This window comes from Diprion similis, chromosome 2, assembly GCF_021155765.1.
Source record: "Diprion similis isolate iyDipSimi1 chromosome 2, iyDipSimi1.1, whole genome shotgun sequence".
NCBI classification, from domain to species: domain Eukaryota; kingdom Metazoa; phylum Arthropoda; class Insecta; order Hymenoptera; family Diprionidae; genus Diprion; species Diprion similis.
Genome location: NC_060106.1, coordinates 17,773,260 through 17,782,678, shown reverse-complemented (window position 1 = coordinate 17,782,678; position 9,419 = coordinate 17,773,260). Strand labels below are relative to the sequence as shown.

General features: G+C 45.4%; 1 protein-coding gene across 1 annotated transcript; it reads right to left on the bottom strand.

Annotated features, from left to right (window-relative positions):
• Positions 1–284: 284 nt before the first annotated feature.
• LOC124416280 (pupal cuticle protein 36-like) lies at positions 285–8,228 on the bottom strand. The gene is made up of 5 exons (XM_046897210.1): positions 8,143–8,228; positions 7,345–7,633; positions 5,681–5,958; positions 857–1,295; positions 285–758 (listed from the first exon to the last, which is right to left on the bottom strand). Exons 1-5 carry the CDS (start codon positions 8,146–8,148, stop codon positions 457–459), a joined length of 1,314 nt encoding a protein of 437 aa, XP_046753166.1. The 5' UTR covers positions 8,149–8,228; the 3' UTR covers positions 285–456.
• Between the last annotated feature and the right edge of the window lie 1,191 nt (positions 8,229–9,419).

Here is a 9,419-nt window from a genome sequence, read left to right as displayed (position 1 = left end):
TTTCTTCCCCTTTTTATCAATTTCATTCAGCGTTATTTTGATTTTAAAAATCTTTCAGAATCGATAATTCGTACAAAAGCAGCAGTTTATTGTCACCGAGCCCCGTTAAACCGCGAGTCTAGCAGAAATAATTAAATACATCAAAAAAAAAGTCAAAAGCAAGCTAAGAAGCGTAAAATGTGTCGGGAATTTTCGATTTGCAAAATGAATTACAAAACAGGATAATTTTCAGACAGATTTTTCACGTGAATCTGACTTACGAAGAAAATAAACGACTCGTAAAATTTGTTGTATAAAAAAACTTAAACTTTATTTACACACACATTACTAGAGAGGGTATTAAAAATTGCACATATTAGCTGAGTGTATAAATTCGCGGGGTGTTAAAAATATATATCATAGACCGATACATCAGGGTCGAAATCCTCTCGACAAAATATCATCGCATAAACCTTATCAGTACCGATATCCAGCATGGCTGGCCGAGTTGACTCCAACACTAGCACCCTGGTAGCTCGTCTTCTGGTAGTTGTTCTGCTGGGGCTCGGCACGGTACTGACCATCCTGATTTTCGCCACGAGCTTCAGCGGCGAGGGAAAGCTCGACTCCACGACGGATCTCCTCGGGGATTGGGGGCGGTGTTGGCAGATGGGCTCCCTGGGGATGGAAGCCGTCTGGACCAGCCGTGTATTCGACCGTGTAGATGACGCCGTCGGGTCCGGTGTACGAGTAGGATCCGCTCACGCTCTCGGAGTCACCTGCGATCACAAGAAAGAAAAAAATTAAATCATCATCGCAACAAAGCCTGATAAACGTTCATCCGTCCGCATCAACCGCAGGATCAGCATCGCTTTACCTTGAAGAACGCCGACTTCTTGAGCCAAGATTCCGTTCTCAGTTTCGTAGTTGAACCGGTAAGATCCATCTCCGTTGTTATCGTTGTTGTACTGCTTAATGGCGTATTGCTGACCGCTGTATCCGGTTTGTCCCTGGTTGTAGGACGTCTTCTGACCTTGGTAAGCACCGCTCTGACCTTGGTAAGCTCCACTCTGACCTTGGTAAGCTTCGGTCTGACCTTGGTAAGCTCCGCTCTGAGCTTGGTTGTAGGATCCGCTTTGGGCCTTGTAGGTGGGAGCGGAAATGGAAGCAGGACGGTTGTAGCTGCCGCCGAATCCGGGGGGTTGAACGAGTCCCGCACCACCAGCGGAGGCTGCAGATCCCGGGGGAAGATAAGTGTGATCGAGACGTGCGGCCGCCGCGACGCCGATCGTCAGGAGAAGAGCTGTGGCTGCGAACTGTGGAGAAACGTTAAATCGGTTAGGGAAATCGGCGCGAATAGAAGAGTCGTTACGTCTGAGACGATACTTGGAGGAATTATTGAAAAAATTGTAGGGAATTGAAGGTATTAATTTGCACTTGGAATAAGCGATGAACACTGTGCGGTATTAAATCGCGGATGATATCGAATCGGCAGAGATTCCTCGTAGCAGCAACTCTCGACTAGTCCGAGAGCCGCGGTCCGTGGAACTCTCACAATGTAATTACATCACTTGCCTTCATATTGGTTCTATGAGTTGTTACGTTATCCGGAGTGTGCGAACCAGATGAGTAGAGTGATGAACGGTAAGAGCGGACCGCTTATATAGCGCTTCCCCTACCAATGAAGAAGAAGATTCAATTGTTAAGCAATACCTCGGCTGATACAGATCGCCGAAATAATATTTGACGCGAGGTCATCTCGAGGAGAATATATTCCGATCACGGGGGGAACGTTTACCACACACGAATTACACGCGTGTATGTATTATACGTATATGGACATGCGTGGATATGCAAACCTGTAATTTGAAGATTATTTACATACGTTATTACACTTAATGCGCGCGTATTTCTTCGCTTCGCGCACGGATTTTTCATCGAATTTGCTCGCTTTTGCGAACTCGCCAAACCAGATTTTCAACATTATGCACGGATTCGTAACTGCATTTATAATATTTTTTAAACACAGCCTCTCATCTTATTAATTCAGATGAATTATATTACACGGTACGGAAACTCAGTGAGAGAATCGCATTTGAAAGTTACGTTCTCACAAGTCTAACCCTAATCCTAAGACGAAATAAGAGCGAACGAAATCCGAATTGAATTTTACACGCTTAATCGTGTCACGTGAGTCATCGCATCTTTTCAACTCCGTTATTTGTTGCATCATTTATCAAAATCATTGCACGCGAACATTCGGAACTCGTATCGAGACTATTTTTGTTTCATTCGAAACTGTCCCATCCATAATAGAAATTCGCGTTCTAAAGTCTGCATAAACTCAGAAAAAGTCATTTGTTTCAGCTTCAACCCATTGAGAAATTTCTTTTCAAAATGTAAATTTACCTTCATGTCAAATTGGCAAACTTTTTCATTTCTTGCACCAATTGTAAGAATCTTTTTTCTTTATTGGAGATATTTCGTCATCGTCACATAGAAAGATTTGTCAGACGTAAAGAAATTTTTTTAATAAATTTTTAAGTAAAAATGCAGAAAGATCAGAAAATCAAAGAGTCATGATGCAGAATTTTCAAAATGCGAAAAATATCGAAATGCAGAATCGTTAAAATTAGTAAGAATATAACGAGCCAGAGCATAAATTGTTCGGAATTTCGGTTTTCTATATCCTTGACTTTAATCTATTTCGACTCTCTGCGTCCTCTGCATTATCAAATAGATTTTCGCAAATATGAAAGTACGATATTACGACTCCTTTAATTACTAAAAACTTGTACATATTTATCCCAACCCAATTAGGCAACAACATTCCTGTAAAATTACGTAGTAGCCGGGATATTCTTCAGTGAAAATTGATGGGTTATGGTGTAATTCCGCAGCAATTTCTCGACCTTATTCCGATTATTCTATTTTCCAGGGCCGGCGGTTATTAGCCGGTAAAATGGGTGAAATAAAACCGCAATGGTTATTGCGCAGTGGACACAAACTGGAGAACTTACGAGAAAACAAACTGGTACACATACCGGAGCGTTGGAGGAATTTACATAAACTTCAAGCTCGCAGTCTGAAAAGTTTTTGAAACAATTCGTTTGTCGCATAAATTTTATTTCGCGCGAGTCGCGATGTAGGTAAGTCACCGCACATTTGCAAGACCGGGAAAGTCCCGGGAGGTCGTTTCAGTTTTCTCTCTCCGGCACGTAACGCGGGTCGAAGATCACCGGCTGGTTTTTCAAACCGGCATAATTCAATTACCCAACCCTCAGGTGTAATCTTTTACGTTTACAGAGCTGATCGATTGAAGTTTGCTTGACAAAGAGATCGACGCACGCCCTGCATGCGTCGATCATCCAAACAGCCGAGAGCCTTTCACACACGCCAAACGATTTGCACATGTCGGAAGACCTTTGCGCTTATCTACCTGACAGGTAAGGCTCGATAACCGAAGATACGATCTCGACCCCTGATCTGCGCCTCATTTCACACGTAGTATTCGACTCCACACACCCAACTATGGAAGACTCCTGCCAAATCTGACCTGAAATCACCGACCATCCAAGTTGGGAGCAAGGAATCGTTACACGATGGTAATCGAGTGTACATGGTAAGAAGGAACGAAGGACGGGATTTTTTTGAGAGAATCATGTCCCTCCAGCGTCGATCTTCGCACAGACATGACGCAACATGTGTGTAAACTCTGAATCGAAAGTGTCCAGGATTCCTCTGATCCACAATTAAGCGCTGGTGAGCAGCCTCTTCGGAACGTCCGGAGTAATCGTGCGATTCACGATGAGTACCCTCAGTTCATAGTGACTCATTGTTCTCGTTGCTGCCGGGATGCTGCGGGGCGATGATGCAAAGGCAAACAAATGTACCCAGCGAGATGACGCCGATCCGAGGTGTGGAGGTGTATCCGCCTCCTGGACGTGTGGACGTCGAGAGGAGATACCGCCTATCTGCCCGCATGTGTCTGGGTATTCCTACCTGCACAGTTGCGTGAGCTTGGGAATGGGCGAAACGAAATTGCTCCAGGTGCCTTCTGCGGCCAGGCAGAGACGTCCGACTTTATACTTTATACTTTATACACTCTCACTCGACGATACTGGAGCATCTTAAAGGTCACGTCAGCCGCAAGGTCCGTCATTCGTTACGTGCTCGTTTACTGTGTCTTGGGTAATTGCCTTGTATACCTGAGCCAAGTCGAAGCTATTTAAGTCGTCGAGGTGTAACCCGTGTCATGAATCACTTTTATGCCAGGATTTGTGTACCTGCCTGCTCTGATTTCTTAGATTTTGTAACACCGTGTATAATATTGTGGACGGGCGATAACACCGATCGTTAAAAAGTTTCACTCCTTTACTCTGTCGTCACACTCGGCAGTTGATGAGCATGATGAAGGTACTCGCGTCGACGCTGTTTCGATGGGTTTTCATCTAGTCGTAAATTATAGTTCACATTCAAAGACTTCCCGCAACTCTTCAAGGATTCTAAAGCGAGATGGATATACCTATTGCCTTATTGTGTTCCCGGCTGGCTTTCGGCCACAAAAGACTGATCAAAACAATACGTCAAACCAATATCCTTGTACGTTGCTCGTAACATCCTGGTTTTCCCAAAGGTCCTTCAACGGGCCGGAACAATATTCATTGAACGAGAATCGCTGAGGAATAATTCTGGAGGATTGAAAAAACGGCGAACGTACGACGTCGAAAGTCCTTCGGGAATTGTCGGACAGCTAATCTTATGCACGGTAAAGTTCAAACAAACTCATCGGTGCGACGAAGTATCTGAAATAAGGCGAAAGTCAGATTGAGCTGGGAAAAAACCTTTTGATAAAATCAGAAAGCCTCAATTTTCATGGTTTTACGAACGCGCGTGTATAAAACCTCGGAGAATACGGCCAATTCCACAAAGTCCCTTGGGAGAACAAGCAACTTTTCATCCTTCCTTTAGTGTGGTGAGGTATAGGCGAGTAATCCCTCTCTAATTTCAATTTCCACGGCTTAGCGTGACGTTCAATTACCAATTAAATAATAAGCTATTTTCCAAGATAAGGTCCTGGGCCGAGTTTACATAACGAGGGCACAAAGTCGAGGGCTACGACCATCGTTCCATGCCTCGTGTGCAGTTTGTACTTTATAATACATCAATTTTCCGCCCGAGTTCTTGGGTCTCTCCCGAGTAAGGTTGAAATTCTCATTTCACCTTTGTTCCTTCGTCTAACGGACAGGTAACTGAAGGCACGGGGTAACTGAATTACTTCCGACAAAGTGCCGCCCGCCTCTACTTCCTCGCCTTCCTATACGACCGAGGGGAGAATTCTATCGCAACGTCGAGGGTGCATATTGTTGCTTCTGCATTCCGCCGACTTCGCCTTCATTACGAATCATTATTCCAAGCCTGAAGGTGAAAACGGGTTACTCAATGAAAAACCAACGCAAGACACAATACTTGTTTACAAAAGCATCCAGTACAATGGGTCATATTTATTGGTGTACAGTACAAATTTAAACTATAAAAAATATAAACCTAATAATTGCGAGTATTTGCAGAGATATAAATAACGAAGAAGACAATCGCACGGTCCAGTTCCATGGAACCGAACACTGGCATTCCATGGATATTGACCACCCTCAAAGGGTTGTCTCACGTGGTTTCTCTTCCTCGGATGCACCCAAGTCTAGTAGTGATAGCCTCCGGCATTGGCTCCGGCTGAGGAATGCTGGTTGTTGTACACCTGGACAGACCCGGGATGATACTGTCCTCCCTGGTTTTCCCCGCGGGCTTCAGCGGCCAGAGACAACTCGACCCCGCGACGTATTTCTTCGGGAATAGGTGGTGGAGTCGGAAGATGAGCACCTTCGGGATGGAAACCGTTCTCATCAGCGGTGTAGTGGACCGTGTACTTGAGTCCATCGGTCCCGGTGTACGAGTAGAAGCCGGAAACAGCCTCGGTGTTGCCTGTGGAAAGATGGAACAAAGGAGACCAAGATGAGAAAGAAACTTTGCTCGAGATTACGAGGATTCCGCGCAGTTTGCATGCGGCGTCATTACCGCGGGTGACCCGTCGATTTGGGAATTGTGATCCATCTAGGGAGTTGCGTTATATCGAGGTCGGATACGGGGTTTGAGGACCCTTTGGAATGGACTCCGAGACGTCCGAGCTGCGGGCAGTCAGCCGAAACGACATTCGCCTCGCTAGTCCGGAGACCGTTCCAAGGACAGGAAGCTTGTATCGTTGGGGCAACATCTTCGAGAGGAAGTCTATTGAAATATGATTGCGGACTTTGGTTGGCGTTGTGTGGTCTGCAGTTTGCGGAATTCCATGTATGATAGTCTGCGATCTTCCACGCAACCTCGAGCATCCAGGCTTCGCCTTCGTTTCGTATCGATTTAAACGCGCGCGGGAAGTTAGCGAAGAAATTGAGGAAGCCGGTCATAGGCGAGGAGAAAGAGAAAACCTCGTTCGCGGTGAAGAACTGTCGTCTGCAAGAATCCTCTCAGACACACTCAACGCTCGCGAATTTTTCAGGAATGAATCTGCGGCGATTGACGGGATTCGAATACCAGAGGGTTTCGAACGCCGGAAGGAATCTGATCATCGCCTCCGGCTGTTTCGTCAAGATGACTCTGCCAGACCGAAGGATGACAAAGCATCGTTATTGCACCGTTTCTAAACTCGTTAGCTGCAGTTTGATCCACATCCTTTAAAACGTCACGACTGCAAGGTCGTCACGCCGTGGAACCTCTCCTCATTTTTTATCTCTCTTTCTTTTTACACCAGCTTGAAGATCTCCTGAGATCGTTCTACCGGATGTCGCTGAGGCTACCTTGTCCCTAATTGTGAACACGGACGAAGAACTGACTCGGGAAATGAGACATCGATAAGGATCGTACTGAAGAAAAACGTTGCCTTCGCATCGACGAGTGTCTTGGAAACTCGTTCAAACGCATCGTCGCATGAATCATTAGAATTGATCAATGGCAACGGCATTCTGGTCACACTCAATGGACCAAGCTCCGTTGGTTCAGCAGCATCAATCTTTATTGATCAGCAGCAGAAACCGTGAGTTTTTCGCTCATGATTGTACTATTGAACTGAAACGACGATTAGGCATTGTTAGGCTGAAGCAACATAGAAGATATTCAGTCTTTGGATAGTGAACGGTGGAAATAAACGAAGAATCTTGATAAGAGTTTGGCTCAATTTGTCGGAAATTATGTAGATCAAAAACATCAACATCCCCGTGTCATGATGGATCCGTTTCAAACACGGTTAAAAGGACATGAAATCCTTGGAAGAAAAATGTATGCCGAGGAAAAGAATGCATGGAAAACGGCTCTTACCACGCGCTATTCCGGTTTCCTCAGCGGAAATTCCATTAGCCGTTTCGTAATTGTAGCGGTAAGATCCGTCGGCGTTATTCTGATTGTCGTACTTGGTGATCGCGATCTGTTGTCCGTGATAAGAACCAGCAGCGGTGACGTGAGCCTGGGGATTGTAAGCTCCAGTGAACAATCCGGGAGCTTGAACGAGCCCCGCACCTCCAGCCGTCGCGGCCGAAATCGGAGGAAGGTAGGTCTTCTCCAAACGGGCAGCGCTGGCCACTCCGAAGACGAACAAAAGGGCGGCGATCTGTGAACAGGAGCAATTGCGGTCTACATCGCACGGCGAGGTTGGTCCATTCGTGATTGCCGATTGTCTTTCTCGGGAGGGTCGATTCCTGACACCCCCTTGACCACTGGCCGGCAGCTCAAGAGAAGACGCTTAACTCCTGACAAAAGCTCTTGGGTCCGGAGACCCTGAGGGACTTGCGAGAGAGCTGGATCATTGAAATAACGGTCCATGGACTCTATTCAAACGCGGAAATGATCAGATCTGACACACTCTTGGACGATGTGTATTGGTTTGGAATATTATGGGGAAAATTTGTGAAAAGTGGACCTTGAAGGATAGTCGACAAAAAGTTGGATATAGAATTGAGAATCGTTTTCGGTAATCGTATTGGTTAATTAACAAGGTCTGTTTAAATTGCTTTACCAATTATATATATTTGACATTTGACATCGATGAAAAAAAGATGAAACAGCAATTGGAGTAGAAATTTTTGGATAAAATTTGATTTTTGTGGTGTGGATGTTTACCTTCATTTTCGTTTTCTTCCGAATCGAGCTGTCTTCACTAGTGTCAAAACTTAACACGCAACTCTAGGAATGCTTGCAATGAGACAAGTGACGTTAGAGTTTAGGGGCGAACGGTTTATATACACAAAATCTCCCCCCTGAATGTAGCCGGGCAGGAACAATTCTTAAGCAATGCGTGATCGAACCGAGTACCGAGTGTTTCTGATATGGATCATCAAAATACGAAATATCTAGAGTGACTTGCGATTCGCTGCGGAAAGAAGGCGTGCGCTGTAAATACAAAATTGAATGCGCACCGTACCACACGAGGAATGTAAATCTGCGCAGACGTTACAAGGCTGCTATCCTTACCCTTTGGCTCGAGTTATTCGTTCTAATCCGAATCGCCGATCCATCCCGCATTTCAACGCGGTAATAATTCAAATATCTTTCACGACGATTATTCAAAGCTCATCGCAGCATCGCTGCGCCCAGTCTAATGGCCGATTAAAGGACTCCTAGAACTCGTAATTATAGAGCGGCGGTTAATCGCTTGACGCAACACCCGCTCTGGAATCCTAAGGTCTCAGTCTAAGCCTAGGCCGGCTGTTTCAGAGGTACGTCGAGACGACGACAGGCGTACACGTACAGCCATTCCAGAGACGACACACCTCATTACCTCGCTCTTCGTTCAATCTGTTACACGCAAAACTTCCTCCATCCAACTTCGCGGAGTGGCGGAGAAACTCGTTTCGCGAGCTTGAAAGCAGCGACGAGATCTCATTAAAATTCGTCATTTCCCAAACCGTCGATATTTTCCTCCGTTTTCCCGCTTTTCCCATCACTGAAACACCAAAAAACTCGAATCGAGATATCGCAGGTACCGACCTTATAACTCCCCTCTTCTCGTCATGCGAAATCGTTGCGAAAATAATCTGTGATCAATCATCGAGCATAGCGAGGTCGGTATTCAAGTGAGACTTAGACGTATCGTCGCATCGGTTTGAGCCATACAGGGAGCGGTAATCAAACTAAAAGCCTCCATCGAAACGCGTGCGTGCGTGTTTAGAGCGAAACAAAAATGTGTTCACTGTAGGACAATCGAATATTCATATCGCCTGCAGGCAACGCGTTGCAAGCTGCATGGAAATCGGGCGGCTCTGTGTTTAAACGAATTTAATTGAGCGTGGGCGTTGCTCGTTGGCTCGAATGTTTATTAATTTAATTACGGAATATAATGGAGCTGATGAATTTTGCGAACGTAAATTAAAAACAATATAGATTATATTGAACACAAC